This window comes from Megalobrama amblycephala, linkage group LG22 (assembly GCF_018812025.1).
Source record: "Megalobrama amblycephala isolate DHTTF-2021 linkage group LG22, ASM1881202v1, whole genome shotgun sequence".
Lineage (NCBI taxonomy): Eukaryota > Metazoa > Chordata > Actinopteri > Cypriniformes > Xenocyprididae > Megalobrama > Megalobrama amblycephala.
The window spans coordinates 2,157,793-2,175,467 of NC_063065.1; the positions used below are offsets into that span (position 1 = coordinate 2,157,793).

Consider the following 17,675-nt stretch of genomic DNA (forward strand, 5'->3'; position numbering starts at 1 on the left):
AAAAAAAATATTATACACAAATATTTTGTACAATTGTACACATTAAATGTTTCTTGAGCAGCAGATCATATTAGAATAATTTCTGAAGGATCATGTGACACTGAAGACTGGAGTAATGATGCTGAAAATTCAGCTTTGATCACAGGAATAAATTACTTTGTCAAATATATTCAAATAGAAAACAGTTATTTTAAATTGTAATAATATTTCACAATATTACTGTTTTTTACTGTATTTTTAATTAAATAAATGTAGCCTTGGTGAGCAGACGAAACTTCTTTTAAAAACATTAAAAATCTTAGTGGTTCCAAACTTTTGGACTGTACTGTATATATATTCCTGCAGCAGAGGTCCGGATAATACTTTTTAATAGTAATACATTTCCATGTGGGCAGCAGTATTTTGTAAAAGAAACAACTGGTCTGTAAGTGAAGATGGTAAAGCTGTTTTTGAAGTTGTTTAATCATCCTCTGCTCAGATCTTGAGAGATTTAATTGATTTGATTTGCATGATCGTGTTGATGTTTCAGAGGCTGAATTCAGATCAATTAAATTAATAAAATAAGCCAAATCAGGTTACATGAACAAACTTTGGTACTGAAAACTATTGAACTGTAAGTTTAAATAACTACATTTGTCAAGTTGAAATAATCAATATTTGAAGTAAATACAACTTAAGTCAGTGGAAATTAACACCTCAAAAAGTTGAGAGAACAAAAAACAAATTTTACAGGGAACATTTGTACTGAAAACTTGGTAAGTTTACCTTACTTTCATAAAGTTAATCCAACTAAACTTTATAAGTTCAAACAATATTAAATTTGTCAAGTTGAGCATAATGTTCTAAAATAACTGTGTCATCTGCAGCTCTTTTCTAAATGTTTGGATAAATTCTAAAGGAAGATTATCATAAATGCCCCTGAACGCTTGTGGTGTGCGTGTGCTGTGACACATCTTCATCATGTCCATCTTCTTCTGCCTGATGCCATAAGCATCTTCTCTTATTGATTAACTGTCACTCTTTGTGTTTCTTTTGTGCATAGAGACTTTACTCTTGGAGACTTCACCAGTGTACACTGTAAAAACATGGTTGAGGACAAAGGTGAGAGTTTCTATTTCAGACTCTGAACTTTTGCTTGAAATAACAATTTTCAAATGATATTTTTATTGCAAGGGCTAAACATGAGCGAGTAAAAGCGACACTGTTAAAGGTGCCCTAGATTCAAAAATTGAATTTATATTGGCATAGTTAAATAACAAGAGTTCAGTACATGGAAATGACATACAGTGAGTCTCAAACTCCATTGTTTCCTCCTTCTTATATAAATCTCATTTGTTTAAACGACCTCCGAAGAACAGTCGAATCTCAACATAACACCGACTGTTACATAACAGTCGGGGTGTACGCCCCCCCAATATTTGCATATGCCAGCCCACATTTCCAATATTATAAAAGGCATTAGACAAGGGCAGCCAGTATTAACGTCTGGATCTGTGCACAGCCGAATCATCAGACTAGGTAAGCAAGCAAGAACAACAGCAAAAAATGGCAGATGGAGCAATAATAACTGACATGATCCATGATATCATGATATTTTTACTGATATTTGTAAATTGTCTTTCTAAAAGTTTCGTTAGCATGTTGCTAATGTACTGTTAAATGTGGTTAAAGTTACCATCGTTTCTTATTGTATTCACGGAGACAAGAGACGTCGCTATTTTCATTTTTTAAACACTTGCAGTCTGTATAATTCATAAACACAACTTCATTCTTTATAAATCTCTCAAACGGTGTAGCAATAGCCATTAGCCATGGAGGACAGCCTCAAATTCACTCAGAATAAAACTTTTAACATCCAAATAAATACTTTACTCACATAATTCGAAGCATGCATACAGCATGCATGATGAACATCTTGTAAAGATCCATTTGAGGGTTATATTAGCTGTGTGAACTTTGTAAATGTGCTGTAATATAGTCGACAGCTCGTGTGGAAGGGGCACGCGATTTAAGGGGGCAGCGCCGAGTGTAAATCAGTGCATTGTTAATGATGCCCCAAAATAGGCAGTTAAAAAAAAAAAAAAAAAAAAAATGTATGGGGTATTTTGATCTGAAACTTCACAGACACATTCAGGGGACACCTTAGACTTATATTACATCTTGTGAAAGAACGTTCTTGGGCACCTTTAATGTTTTTATCTCATCATACTGACATATTTAACACTGGCATATTTAACATTTATTTGATAAAACAGTTGTCAAGTATTAAACGTTTAGCTGCATCTTACCTTTACTTGCACCCTTTGACTTTTAAAGTAAGGCATGAAATGAACTTTTCACCTTATTATCTAAATGCATGTTATAGATCTTATTGTGAACATATTATTACGTGCATTTCAGTTTCATTTAAAAAAAAAAATGTTTTGACATTCATAACGTTTAATCAAAACCACTGGATTTTCTGGTGAAATGTCAGACTTCTGTCTGGTGATGTATGCAGGACTTCATCCAATCATTTATTCTGCTTAAGCCCCGCCCCTGCAACTTCACACTCATCTGCATACACTAGAGTGCCACGCCTGAATCACATCTGAACATCCAGTCAACAACTGATACAGAACCAAGTCAAGATTTAACTTCATCTGTGATAAAGTACACAAACACCTGATGATCGTCACTACAGGAAGCAGAAAGTTTCCACATTCACATCTCTGTTTTCCGCTCCTCCCTGACTCCACATGACAAATCTTTAATCCAGTCACAGCCAAAGTCAAACACTCCTCAGTCACATTTAGTAGGCCTACTAATATTTGTACAGGCTCCTTCATCCCTGTCATCACAAATATTAGCATATTACAGTACAATACCTGCATCATATACCTTTAGCTTATTTTGAATGACAGCATTCCTGAAGCTGCACATTAGTGTGAATGTACAATATCAAATATACATCATTAATTGCATGCGTTTTCAGTGTGATTGAGTGTGATTGAGTGTGATTGTATCATTATTCTTATTAGCTGTACTCAAGATTAACATGAGATTGGCAGAAACTGTGTGATACTCCTCTTTAAATCTGCTTCAGTGTTATTTTAACACTATTTAGAGAGAGACCATATGTCTAAGCAGAAGTGATGTAAGTTTGGGGATTTTACTGTGTAAATACCAAAAAACAATTTTTATTTGTTTAGTGCTGCTAACCTAAATAATAATCAAAGGACTCACTTTGTTTGGTTTGAATCTGAGAGCTTGTTTCCAGTGACTCCACAAGCAGTCCAGAGTTCATCCAGGAGCTTCTCCCGTCTGCAGAGCGAACGGCTCTCCTCTATCATCTCTCTTACCTGTGTTTGGGAAACTTCCCAAAGCTGGAGCGTCTGCTCAGAGAGAGAGCTGTTGAAACACAAATGCTGTTCGGATCTTCTGAGGCTCTTCTGATGAAGGTGTTCATCCATGATCATTTTCCAACAACTTCATGGTTCATGATACAAACAGTGAACAATGATCCCTTCTTCTCTCTTATTTCTGTCTTTACAGTGTGTAGGAACCAGTGAAAACCTTGTCAAATCGCTGCTGCCCAGTCTGAAGGTGGCTGCAGAGAAAAACAAACCAGAATTCGCACTGAAATTCCTAGAAAAAGCCAAAGGATGGATCAATTCCATCATAACGGATGTTAAAGAAATTGTGAAGAGGTAAGAATATGAAATGGAAAACATTATCAAATTAAATACTTGCAAAATGTACAAAAACCTGCTGATGATTAAAATAAAATATTTCAAAATATCTGATACTTGATGCACATCCAGATATGATAAACATAACAGTGATGTAGCCACAACAACCAGTGACATCATCACTGAAAAGGAAGAGACCGAGAAGAAGCAGCAGCAGCAAACCAGTGAGATGGAGGAGCTTCAGAAGATTATTGATGGTCTGGAAGAAAACCTTGGTAAAATCAGTAAAGAGATAGAAGACTATGAGAAAAAGATTGAGGTGAAAAATGCAGAGATACATGAATTCATCAGCAGCATCACCGACACCAAGGAAGAACAGACGACGCAGATGCCTGGTGTGACGCCCACGATGGGATCAAGTGTTGCTATATTTGCAATGATTGTGCCATTTGTGGAAAGTGTTATGGGTTACATTTCCAAAATGGTGATGGCTACTTCACAGGAATCTATGGTCAGATCTCTTTGTGCTGGTTTATCTGAGCTCACCACAGCACAGCAACATCTGAAAGAACGAGAGTGGGACATCCAGAACCAGCTGATGGACAACCAGCTGAAGCTGGCCAAATTAAAAATTGAAAACGGTGAGATGCTGCTGTGTTTTCTTGTTAATATTTAAACCAAAAAATGGTTTGCTCATCTGTTTACTTCTGTATTTGACATCACAGGTCAGTTGCCCAGCGTCACACACCTTGATGAGGTCCAGAAGTGTCTGTCTCGCATCCAGCAAATCTTGATTCAGCTTCAGAAGTTCTGGGAGAAAGTGGGATCTTTGCTGGACACGCTGAAGGAAAGGACTTTCGCTGGGGATGTTTGGATTGAGGAGCTTGAAGATCTGAAGGAAGAGTTCCTGGAGTCCATCACCGCAGCTAAAGAGGTAAACAATAAATTAAATTCATTAAATTCATCATTATCAGATTTTTCTAAAGTTCTGCTGTTGTTCAAACCTCTGATGTTTAATTTAATTTGAACAGGGATGGACAAAGTTTGGCAACAGCTGCAAGAAGGCCAACAACATCTTCAGCATTCAGGTGAATGAAGCCTACAAGTTTCTGGAGATCAATCCTTCATCTCTGTCTAAAGAAGAGTGGCAGAAAGAGTATGAGAGCGTGAAAGAGAAACTACAGAAAATCAGACCAAACGCTGGCAATCCTGCAGCCATTACGCTGTGAGATCTACAAAGATGATTAACCAGGAAATATTCTGCTTTCTTTCATATTAACTCTGACCTGTCATGTTGAGTTGAGCTTTCTGTAACTATAGGGCTTTTCACACTTGAACTTGTTAACCCTGGGTCATTCTAAACCCTGAGTAAATGGAATCCTGGGTTAATTTTCTTCATGTTTCACACTGCTCATAATTTACTCTTGGTTAACAATAGAGTGAGTGCAGGTATGACGTCAGAACCCGGAAGACGAGTTTGAGAATTTGAGTTTTCAGGATGGGTGTGTAATTTAGGATCAACTCTTTTTTACTTATAAAATCCCATTGGAAAATTACAGCTTGTAAAATGGGAATCGAAGAGCTCCTACTTGTAGACTGCTGCTTGATAGTGTTGCCATAGAAATGCATAATTCGAAACGCTGCAAAATACGCCAGCATATTAGTTAAAGATGTCCATTTAGTGTGTGCATCCTGTGTGAACTGCCCTAATACAACTTTGTTTCTCACTGAAAACACCAAAAAAGCGATGCTAATCCTGCTCCTGAGCAGGACTTCATAACCTGGCTAAAAAGTGATGCTAAGAAGTGCTGCGGTAACACTTTAGTTTGGGGTCCAGTTGGCTGTTTATTAGTACTTATAAAGGATATATATTAATGCCTTATCCTGCATGACCATACTCTACATCCCTTATTCCTACCAATACCTGAACTCAACAACTACCTACTAACTATTAATAAGCAGTAATTAGGAGTTTATTGAGGCAAAAGTATTAATTAACAGTTAGTTAAAAGTGAGCATTGGACCCTAGTCTAAAGTGTGACCAGTGCTTTGAAACATTACTTAACCCAGGGTTAAAAGCAGGTTAGAACAATAATAACTCAGGGTTAAGTGCAGTATGAAAAGCCCTTTTGTGTATAATAGCAAGGGTGTTAATCTGGTCTTGTAATCTCAATGTTGTCTGCAGCGACCCGCTTAATGTGAAATAAAAGCTTTCATTAGACCACTGATATGAGTCTGAATCATTTCATGTGAACATCATTTTAAACAGATTTCTAAAGTGTTATTAATTTCTTTACATGTAAAATTTCTGGATGATGAAAGAAATGACTGAGTAAGACCTAAATGAGTTAATTGTCTGAGGTTAATTGTCTTCTAGATGTGCAGTTTTTTTATTTATTTATTTATTTTACAGTTTTGTTACTGTGTTTTGCTGCCATCTTCATGAAGTGCAGGATGACTGTACTGACTTTAAAGGAACACTCCACTTTTTTTGAAAATAGGCTCATTTTCCAACTCCCCTAGAGTTAAACTGTTGAGTTTTACTGTTTTCGAATCCATTCAGCCGATCTCCGGGTCTGGCGATACCACTTTTATCATAGCTTAGCATAGTTCATTGAATCTGATTAGACCGTTAGCATCTCGCTCAAAAATGACCAAAGAGTTTTGATATTTTTCCTATTTAATACTTGACTCTTCTGTAGTCACATCGTGTACTAAGACCGATGGAAAATGAAAAGTTGTGATTTTCTAGGCCGATATGGCGAGGAACTATACTCTCATTCCGGCGTAATAATCAAGGAACTTTGATATTATGCAGCGGCTGTGACGCCGTTTGCACAGGGAGCGTGCCTTGCAACCATGGAGACAATTGTGAAAGGCGCTGCATAATATCATTGCATGATGAGTGTTTATATCTAAGTGCATCTCAGTGTTTCAATTTTCAAAAAGTTTTGCAGAATCTTACACAAATCACTTCAGTTACGAATGATGTTTATCAAATCTATTGACTTTATTACTTTCTTCTCAAAAAATGCTTCAATTCCTAAAGCAAGCAAAACTACAAAAAGGTAGTTGTTAAAACCACTTTAATGCAGTCATTTGACTGTTAAAACAGACATATTTGATCTGTTTTATCAATGCAGAAATGTTTTCTGAAAACACTGAGAAAAGTGACTTAACAAAAGTCAAGGGTGAAGAGCCCAACTAAAGCAAACACGGATCACCATAATGGCGACTTCAAACTAAACATTTTCAACCAAACATCAACATCTAAACCTCTGAAGGTTCTGTAGACTTCTGTAGACGTATAACAGAAATAAAGTCAGTCTGGTTAGTAATAAGTGAAGCTGGTAATGCTGTTTGTGGAGATGTTTGATCAGATCTTCAGAGATTTAATGTTTTTCATTTATGTGTAAAATTTCTGGATGACGAAAGAAATGACTGAGTAAGACTGCGGTCGAGTCTTTTTACAGTTTTGTTACTGTGGGTTTTGCTGCCATCTTCTGGACACCAGTTGTAAGTGCAGGATGCTGTAACTGAGAGCTGTTCAAAAGCAAGAACTTTTTAATCAAACATTAAAATTTCACATTTTAGAGATGTAAATAGCTTCTTTTAATTTCATAAGTGAATTTTAATTCTTTTTTCTTTCATTTTTGTCATGTCCTCAGGTGCTGCACTGATGTCTAAAATAAAACTTATGATTTTATCAAACTTACTGCATCAAAACATTTGGAACAAAGCATGTTTTCTATAAATATTGTTTGATATTTAACTTATAGGTCTAATTTGCTTTCCATCCCGTAAATGTTTTGTAAAATCCTTTTAACAAAAGCCATAATGACATCATACAGGAAGTTGCATCATTTTTGGTGGGAAAACAACAGCACAAACATCAGTAAGGATCAGAGTTATTGGGTTCTTCAGGTTGATGGCCTTATGTAAGATAACTGAGACTCAATTACTAACTTCAGCTCTTAACGAACATCATATTCATCTTATGGTCATAAAAGGACAAGAATCTGTTCGATGTTGAAGGGAAGTGATGATTTTAAGTTGTTTAAAGTTCCTCTTCTGCTGATGGAGGAGGCTCTTGGGCGAACTCTGGACTCCACACTACATTGCAAAACTGCTACAGTAAAATCATGTTAATTGCATAACTATAAGTTACCTTTCCATAAATGATAGAAAAACTGTAAATGGTTTAACATCACATTATATCCCATCCAGCATAGCCATGTGGGGCCCGAAGGAGTCTCACCTGTGCAATCTAATTATGGCCCAGCCAGTTTTGTGTTCAGTTTCCATAGAGGCCCCACATGGGTTGATGAAATGAAATGTGCTGGGTGTTTATATGAGGGCTTGTTTACACAACAATGATGTGCTAAAAAAATTTTTATTTGCATTTTTGTGCATAAAGACAACATCATTGTCAAAATGTTCCCCGTACACACAGATTTGCAAAAACAACTAAAAACGCTGTATTCTGCTGCCTGGGCAGTAGATGGTGATGTCACTTTAAAGAAACAGTACATGCCTATTGACTGAACACATAATACACATGTGCATGACATCACCATAATTTTTGTTTGCATGGAGACGATAACGGTAGCAGTTTTTAAGAACTTTCATTTTGAAACCCGTTTTCAAAACCTTGCATTTCAGGCCCCCAAAACGCTGTTATAGTGTAAATGAGCAGCCAAAACACATACAATTTTTTACATATTTTGTTGCAAACTGCGTCATGTAAACGGACCCTCAACCACACTACAGAGTGTTACAAGAAACACTGAAGCAGTGTTGCAGGTAATTAGATAATTAAGTAATGATTGAGCGTTAGTGATAAACACCTGCTGTTAACAAGCAGAATCACTGAAGGGAATAGGAACAACAAGAACAGGCTAAAAAGAGAAGAGTTGAGAAGGAACACAACAATTACAAAAATAACAGCGACAGTCTTAGATGAAATAAACTGAAGATAAAAAAAAAGACATTAAATATCTCAAGATTTCAGAAGATGATGTGATGTTTGATATGGTTCACTCAACATTGCTATGAGGAGAACGTCATTAATTCAGAAATTTGACTGACTTGTTCTTGGTAAGGAATGCATACAGTCCAGTATACAGGACCTGGTTGAACCCATGAAGAAGTTCAGGGGGCGGTAACTAAACTGGAATTGACACTGGTGAGACATTGGGGGATATGAAATTAATTTTGGCCAATATTGTTTTACTTTCTTGTTAAAATATTTTCCTAAAAAAATGCAAGATATTTTATAAAATAAAACCTTAATAAGTTATGTGTTTGACCTCCACAGGTCAAAGTTTGAACTAATTGTTATATACTTGCACTAGCATATTGTATATGACAATTAGTTCAAACTTTGACCTGTGGAGGGCAGTAATACACTTAAAAGAGTCTAAACTGCTGGAATTCAAATAGAGAGGAAGAAGAAGAGAGCTAGTTCAAGATGAGCATTTATGCTTAAAATGTATATAAAAAAATATTTTTTAGAAAAAGGCTGATGATTTCTCTAGATATTCCTTGTCTGGGATCATGTAGAGCACTTTGAAGCTGCACTCAGGGGCGCCCCCAAGGGGTGGCCAGGGGTGGCCACGGCAAGAAGTCCTCGCTGCAGCCTGTAGCACGATGACGTAGCTGGATCAGATCCAATACGTACTGGACGTTGTCACGCGCATGCGCGGTGGTGTGTTTTGGTGACGTCATAGACGCATGCGCACTACCTATAATCTATGGATTATAATGCGCATGCGCTACTCTTAAGTGACACGCATGCTCAATATTGTATTAAGATGATAATCTAATTGATGAACAGTCATAAGTAATTATTTACATTTATTTAAAGATCTATATTATTTACAGTTTCTCTACACACATGCAAAATAGTTGTCTGGACAACATTTTAAATCACACGATTTTAGAGTTTTTAAACCTAAATTTGATGTATTAATAGCATAATGTCACCGCAAGTATTATTTTTTTAATGCATGTTTATAGAACATTTAAAAATAAAGCCATTTTATTTTATTCAGGTTATATTTGCTGTTGAGTGGAAGCAAAAATGAGTCAAGTAATGGTCTCTGTAATTTTAATCCAAAAAAAGGTACAATAAAGTCTGTATACAACTTAAAATACCAGTACACATTCATGAGGAAAATGCAAAAATATTAACAGCACCAAGAAAAGAAAAAAAACTTGTCAGATGTCAAAATAAACAAAAGTGCTATATTGTCTTGTTTTCAACAGATCTGTACATAAGATTCATCTTAATTTGCTGCTCAGTGTCTGCAAGACATGCAAGTACATTTATTAAATTTATTAATTTGAAAAAGTTCAATATACAAACACAGCAGTCAGATCAAGCAGTTGCCACTCAAGTGACCATTTATATTTAACTTTCTAAATTGCTGTCCTTGGGGCTATAGTGATTGCCGTCACAGATGAAGCAGTCTGCTGAGCAGTAACCTTCAAACTCTTTGGTCGAGTAAAATGCACGAAGGATTCCTTTCCTTCCATCTCCAACATAGCCTGGCGGGAAGTCTTTAAATAAGTCCCCACAACAAAGGCAACTGGTCACTTTATATGGCACTCGGTACATCTCCTTGTAGTCACTGGAGTATGCACTCCAGTTGACAACACCTATTGTAAGAGAGATTTAAAGCAATAAAAAGTTCTGAGCAAAGCTTAAAATGCATTTGCAGCTTAAACTTAATGTGTAGAACCATCTACTGGTATAAATATAAAAAAAACTAAAATGAAAACTTACTGTCAAGCCAGGCAAAATGAGCCTCTTTTCTGAATGATGCCTCACAAACAACATCATGGAAAAGCCAGCACGTCAGAGACAGTCTGAAGAAGGCCACATCTCCATCTTCTTTGACCACATTCATGAGGATATGTCTCAGGATCTCAGGTGGCATCTGCTGAAAAAAACTAATTGGTTAAAATTCTTCTATAAAAAAATACTAGTCAAATAATAGCATACATTTAAAATGTTAAAAATAACATTTGGAATAGGGAAAACTCCCACCTTACTTATGTAATCAGCCTCTGCTTCCATTTCCAATTCTCCAAAAAAGAAAGAAAGAAAGAAAGAAAGAAAGAAAGATCACACCAATACGTCAATCATGAAATATTTATGGAAAAAGGAACTTGAACATTTTATCATCAGTTGTCAGATTAGTTGTTACAAACCTATTTTAAAGGTATACCTGTTTTCATTTCTTTGCGCCTTTTTCTGAGTAGCTTTCTTTCAGCATCTGATCTTAAATTACATATAAAAACAAAAAAAAAAGTGAACTAGTTTCCCTATAAAAGTAGTCCACAGAGGAGAAAAAAAATAAAATCACCATAAAACACCAAATACTGTGCAAATTAACATTATTAAAGAGAGGATAAAAAACTGCTACTTCTACTCCTCCATCACCTACTACTACTAATAAATATGTTTTATTTATTGGAAGTACTTGTAAATAGGCTTACTTCACAGGATAATTTGTTAGCAGGAGCAAGCACCACCATCTCCTTACTGCAGCCATGTCAGACTGGAAAATATGCTTAATGTAAATCACAATCACCCTTTGAGAATAAACTTTTTCCCAAATTATTAGTTTTGATAGCTCACCTCAGCAAAATCAAAGATGCCTCCCATTACAACATAGAGTGCGTACTGTGTAACATTAATAGTAAGTTACATCAAAACAGACATAAACAATAGTAATGAACTTTAATTAAATGGTTTTGTTTGATTGTATAAATATGTTAAGTTTGTTGGATATTGATTTTTCTCATAAACTAAAAAATAAATTAACAATGAAAGACAGCAATCTGACAAAGCTATCAAGGAAAATAAATATTTCTTATTGTTAAACAATTCTTCCTACCATCAACACAAACACTCCACAGTTATTTGAACAATTCTGCCTTGGAGCACCCTGTTGAGTTAAATTGAAATAAACATATTATAATTACTCAAAAATACAATCAAAAACAATGGGGTTGAATATCTAAAATGGAATTTAGTGAGAACAAGAAAACTGCTTACATTGAGATCATCACGTCCATACTCTTTCCACAGCCCAGGATGTAGTTGCTGTGCAAGTATTCTACAAAGCATTTAAACAACAACAACAACAACAACAAAAACAAAAATGGAATAAAAATAATAATTAAATACTAATAAACAAAAAAATGGGTGGAACAACCCCAAACAAATCCTTGGCTCATTTATCATTGTTTAAAAACTTTCTTTGTATATAAAATATAATTCCAGTGATAAGGTAGATTTAAATAGTTTAAGCATCAATGAAAAATGAGCCATAAAACAAAAAACAAAATGCATGCAAAAGGATGTATGGCACAAAACAGAACTACCATAATCCTGAACTTCTTTTGAACTCTTAATATTTTTTCTGAAAAAACCTGTAGGGATCAATGTAACGACAATCGGTGAAGTCAGTGCCGTGCAGTGAATCAAGCAAATACATCTCTCTGCTTTTTGGTTTCATGATCTGTAAAACTGGTTCTATTAAATGATTCTTGGAAGACACAACTGTTAGTTATGTCAAAATATCTCAGTGTTACTTGCATTAAGGAGAACTGATAATTTAAACACAATAGACTTACACATATCATCCAATGGTTTGATGCCCAGGAAGGAAGTAAGATGAAGTCACATTCTGCTATATGGTCCTAATACAGACAACAAACATTTTTAAAAGCCACCTAAAATGACCCTAGTTAACTTCTATTAAACATTTCAGTCATACTTACAGGTAAGTTAGCTGAAGGGTCTGCACACAATGGTGGCAACCATGTCACTGTCACATACGAGCTAAAACAATGGACCTTTATGTTCTGTTAGATACCATTTAAAATTACAGTTAATAAAGGATCACTTGTGCACACTTTCTCAATCAAAAAAAAAAAAAAAAAAAAAACAGTTCTATACAGAAGATATATATAAAATCTTTACCTTTAAGTCAGCAATATCTCTGACCATTGAAAGGCAGGCATTCAAAATCTGTAATAATTTGAGAGAAACCAAATTTAATATTCACTTATCGCAAAACAAAAGCATGATATTGCGTGTGATAATACTCACAGTCCCTTCAACATCATTTGGATGTCCCAAGGTAATAAAATCTGATCTGACCAGAATTGTTGCTCCTACTTGAGCCAAAAATTGTTGTTGTGATTCCTTTTCATTTAAAGCATTTTTTATCTATAAAAACAAAAACAAGTGTAAGTATGATTATACACTTTGCATAAAAATGCAAAACAATTCAACATACCATCTTTATTTGGTCACTGCTTTGTGGATGCATCCAGCATGCCCTGTTTGGCTGCACATTTTGTAGGGCTGTCATGTCAATCACTGAACCTTGGCTGGGGTCTGAAAAGAGATAAAACTGTATTTATTAAGTGAAGTGAGATTTTGCAAGTGCAGTGTTTATAATGACATTACTTACAGTGTACTTGGTCTATTTGTGTAATATCACAGGTGTGTCTCTCACTATCATTTAGGGACTGTGGAGTTGTACCTTCACATACAGTACAAGAAAAAGTGATTTTTACAATACATGAAAAAATGAATGGTCATTGTAAGATTTAAAAAAAATAAATAAAAACTTACCAAGTACTATCTGACCATAACCATTGAAGGTTAACTGATCACTTGGTGATACAACTTTTCTTAGGCTGTCCTCCATGTTCTTATTCTGTGCTGTGTTATAATGGTGAATGATGTTGCGCATCAAAAATGTGTGTCCTGATGGCGTGAGCATGTTCAGGAAATAATTGTTTTTGCGCATTGCAGCAAAAAGTTGCTCTGCGGTTTGAGTATTTACCCATCCACAAAGTTCTGGGACTACTTGGATTCTTCTAAGAGCATCTCTTGGGTCTTTGGTGTTGAATTCATGGAATCTGTCATACAAAGCATAATGCTCTGATGATCCTGTCAAAGGATGGCAGTTGGTATCCTCATTCTCCTTCTTATTTTTCAACCATGGTAGATTAACTTTGAGCTTGCCTTCCTTTGCTAGCTGGATATTTGCTGTAGTTGGTTCAGCAAGTCTTCCTTCATGGGGACTGAAAGGTAGAGAATCTGCTTCACGAAGATTTACGTGTGCTGCAAGTCCTCTAGCAAAGTCGTATATTACAACATTAGGAAAGTGCTTCCAACTCAGCAGCAAGTCCGCAAAGTCTCTGGGAGATTCTGCTCTTATGTTGAATTTGATGGAATACACTATTCCACATGGACATGTAATGACTGCCCAGCCACCTAAGAGAAATGTACAAAGCACAATTTAAAGAAAGTATAATGTAAAAAATATATTTAAAATCATTACATTACAAAATAAATAAATAAATAAATAAAAAATAAAAATAACACTTCAACTATTAACTTAGTTTTTTTTTTATAATTTAGTTTATTTTTTGTAATAAACTAAATTATAAAAAAATAATTAACCCATGTTGCATCTTCCAATTAATGCTTTGCTGAAAATTAAAGTGTCCATCGGGATACATTTATAAACTCCTGTGACATTTGTTCTTCAATCAAAGCTACATATTTATGCATTATTAAATGTATTATTATTATTATTATTATTATATAGACATTTAAGTGATGAGAGTTAGGCAATTTACCAGAAGCACCCCAAATCTGCTGGAAGATTTTGTCGTACGCAGAACGGTTTTGCATCTCTGTTCGCAAACGTAACACAAGATCCATCCTTGATCCCTTTGTGTCCAATCCACATTCTTTGCACAGCTTCCTCACTGCATCAACCTAAACATATGACAGGCTTTGGTTATAACCAAAATTGTTGCAAAACATAATTAGATGTTGTGCATGTGTTCTTACCTTAAGATTAAAGAGCTCATCACCTAACCTTTCCTCTGTGACGTCAAGATCTGGAACATCACAGGACTTAGTTTTTTGCAGTTTTGCATGCTCAGTGTTTAGAACAATGTCTGACTTTCGGGTATTAGGGCCAATCCAAGGAGCCCAACAATCATAACTTGGGCAAACTACAAAGGGATTTTTCCTGCCACCTTAAGAGAAATACAGTGTGTAAATTGTTTCTTTAGTTACACAGACCTAAATAATATTACACATTAAATAACTTACTTGAAAGAAATCCCCGGCCAATCATCTCCATCGTTACGGATTCCCAAAAAGAGACAATGTTTGTATCACCCTTGAAATCTGATGGTGGTGTGGCTATTTCACTGACTGCAAAACACAAATTCACAAATCAGGAACATGCTGTTTTTAGAAAGCATTTGTAATACAATGTACACAACACATACTTACAAGGAATACTGAAGACACCTTTCTTGTGGAGATCCATAATCACCACTTTGGGGTAATAACCACAATTGATGCAGGTGTAAGAATAAACATGGCTGCTCAAGGCTTCAAAGTGGAGGTAAGCATGGAGCACTGTGTCTTTGCTGGGGAATTTTGCTTTAGCAGTAGCTTCAAGTATGCTCATTACTCTGCTAACAGCAGTGTGATTCTAGGCATATTCACAGAGTATAAAGAAAAAAGACTATGTTACATGACATAATACTTACTACACAAAACAATATCAACATCAATAGCTACACATATTACCTGAAGAGCATTGCGGAGAATTACACACAAGTGAAGAGAGAGCAGAAGATGGTCATTGAAGTTATGGATACCATCAGTGAATTCCTGGTACCTGTACATCATGCTGCAGTTGCTACATACTTTGTAGTAAGTTGAAATTCCTTAACAGAGAGCAGAAAAGTTAAATACAAAATAACAGTACACTCTTTAAACAATTTGAATGTTTTATTTAACAATATTTACCTTCAACTACCCCAGTAAAGGTCAGAATCTTTGCTCGTGAGGTTATAATAATTGGGTCACTTAGAACATGATTACCCTCACATTCGGAGCAGAATGTTTCTTCAGGAATTAGTTGGTGTCTAAATTCACTTCCATGTTGTAGACCACTAACCAAATTTTGAGGAAGGTCCACAGGCAGAGATTTATTTTTCATCAAATAGCGCACCATCCTCTCCATTCCATCATCATTAGGTGGGTACTGATGATCACTACAGTCATCCACACTCTCAGACTGCTGCTGAGGAATCTGCATGGAATCAATCCTTTCGGTGGTCTTCACCTTCTGGAAGAGAGCTCTCTGACTTTGAAACAAATGCCATTTAGCTATTGCTTTGTGAATACACGACTGTTTGATTTTATTACATGGACAGGCCCACGTGATCTTCTTACTGTCATATACAACAGTCACTCTTCCAAGTCTGCAGTAATAAGACATTTTTGGCTCATACACTGATATATATTTTTTTGTTGAGGGCCCAGCAAATGTGATCGCTACAGAAAGTGGCACATCTTCTTTGTTTGCCATGCATTGCCTTTCGATGCATGCATCTTTCCTACTTTCTCCAAACCACTTTTTCTTTCACCATCTCGTTTAGGGTTTCCTCTTTGAGATTAACAGAACTGCCATCATCTTTGGGACAGAAAGCTAAAGACATAAGATGGCAGCACTCAAATGGTTTCAGGCCACTCCTTTGTGCAAAATCAGCACTAGCATTACAGTGGTCTAGTTCACACATAACTTTATCATTCACACCCCAGATCCTTTTTTGAACATGGATGGGTATTGATGGTGCACTGAAAGATTTTGCCACTGCAAAAATTCCATGCTTACTGTCAATGACCTGACAAAGTAAATGTCTTTCTAATGTGATGGCCTCTTTAACTGTGGTGTGCCTTCTTCTAATGTGAACTCGCAAGTTCTTTTTATTCAATTCCATATCACAATGATCACATCTGATTCTGTTCTTCTTTAGTTGAGGACGCTTTACTGTTGGTTGCTCTGGTGGAACCAGGACAGAGGAAGTAGTCGGAGATGGAAGTACTTGGGTGGATGCAGAAAGAGGAAATGGAGCTTCAGAAAGAGGGCACGTTGTCACAGGTTGCAAAGATTGACATAAGGGACCTGTCCAAGACTGTCTCATTGCTGGAGACTGAAACACTGAGGTAACTGGAGATGAAGATGTTTGGATAGCCATGGGGCAAGACAGGGGAGGCGCCTGTGTAATGACATGAGAAGTCTGTACTGAAATAGTAGAAAGTGGAGCAGTGGCTGCTGGGCTATGCAGGAGTGGAGATTGAGCTTCCTGGCCAGGAATAGCCAACTTTTGTTTACATTTTTTAAGATGAGTAATTAACTGCACTTTTCTTATTACTGTAGCAGGACAGTAACAGCAGTGGAAATGTGCATTTTCTCTACAGTGTGAATTGCACTTAACAATCACAAAATCTGGGGGGAAAAGTTACACACATATGACATGCATTACTCTGATCAAATTTTATAAATCAAAATAAAATTAGTAAAGGTGAAATTATACTCACCATCATGATGTACTGCCAATTTTAGATGATTCTCTACATGGTTATCAATGGATAGTTGTGATGTGGTTTTGTACATCTCACAAAAAGGGCAGTGGTACTGGCTACAGCACCGTGTGCACCTTGAAATTACTGGACAACTGCCCTTTTTAAAGACATTCATCTATTCTAGAACAATGCAATAGTAAGTATTTATTAGCCGAGGAAAATCTAGGGTAAATTTACACTAGCCCTGCAGTCTATCCACATAGTTATGTACTGAAGTATAAAATTAAAATGAGAATCGCTGTGAGCATTATTCAAGTCATGTCAGCTAAACACGTTTACACCGCTTTGGATACATAACACTACACAAGACTATACATGTTGAAACAACAAAACATTAAATGAAAATTACACAGATTAATTACCTACCGATATACAATCACTGTTAATTGGTCCAGCGTTTTTCTGTAGACTCTTCTTGGAAGACCAAAGCAAAGCACGTGCGATCGTTTACCACCTCTCTACTACGCATGCGTCTATGACGTCACCAAAACACACCACCGCGCATGCGCGTAACA

General features: G+C 36.0%; 2 protein-coding genes across 2 annotated transcripts; one reads left to right on the forward strand and one right to left on the reverse strand.

Moving 5' to 3' along the window:
* Positions 1 to 912: 912 nt before the first annotated feature.
* Positions 913 to 4,950, forward strand: LOC125258545. Its single transcript, XM_048175531.1, has 7 exons — positions 913 to 931; positions 1,043 to 1,101; positions 3,249 to 3,440; positions 3,535 to 3,689; positions 3,804 to 4,312; positions 4,397 to 4,605; positions 4,703 to 4,950. The coding sequence occupies exons 1-7, from the start codon at positions 913 to 915 to the stop codon at positions 4,898 to 4,900; spliced, it is 1,341 nt and encodes a 446-aa protein (XP_048031488.1). The 3' UTR covers positions 4,901 to 4,950.
* Positions 4,951 to 10,556: 5,606 nt separating this feature from the next.
* On the reverse strand, positions 10,557 to 17,675 carry LOC125258062. Its single transcript, XM_048174876.1, is given in 23 exon segments — positions 10,557 to 10,612; positions 10,728 to 10,760; positions 10,904 to 10,956; positions 11,175 to 11,236; positions 11,317 to 11,361; positions 11,576 to 11,626; positions 11,737 to 11,797; positions 12,318 to 12,383; positions 12,465 to 12,548; positions 12,667 to 12,714; positions 12,796 to 12,915; positions 12,986 to 13,086; positions 13,163 to 13,234; positions 13,327 to 13,974; positions 14,343 to 14,484; positions 14,560 to 14,750; positions 14,827 to 14,931; positions 15,013 to 15,217; positions 15,316 to 15,455; positions 15,538 to 16,156; positions 16,158 to 17,023; positions 17,116 to 17,280; positions 17,527 to 17,675. Coding segments are annotated over 16 exon segments (3,618 nt in total). The 5' UTR covers positions 17,276 to 17,280; positions 17,527 to 17,675; the 3' UTR covers positions 10,557 to 10,612; positions 10,728 to 10,760; positions 10,904 to 10,956; positions 11,175 to 11,236; positions 11,317 to 11,361; positions 11,576 to 11,626; positions 11,737 to 11,746.

Excerpts from the sequence above, each read along its gene's own strand:
- LOC125258545 (XM_048175531.1), top strand. Across the intron at positions 4,313-4,396 it reads CAAATTAAAAATTGAAAACG|GTCAGTTGCCCAGCGTCACA; the intron begins GTGAGATGCTGC and ends TTGACATCACAG. Across the intron at positions 4,606-4,702 it reads CCATCACCGCAGCTAAAGAG|GGATGGACAAAGTTTGGCAA; the intron begins GTAAACAATAAA and ends TAATTTGAACAG.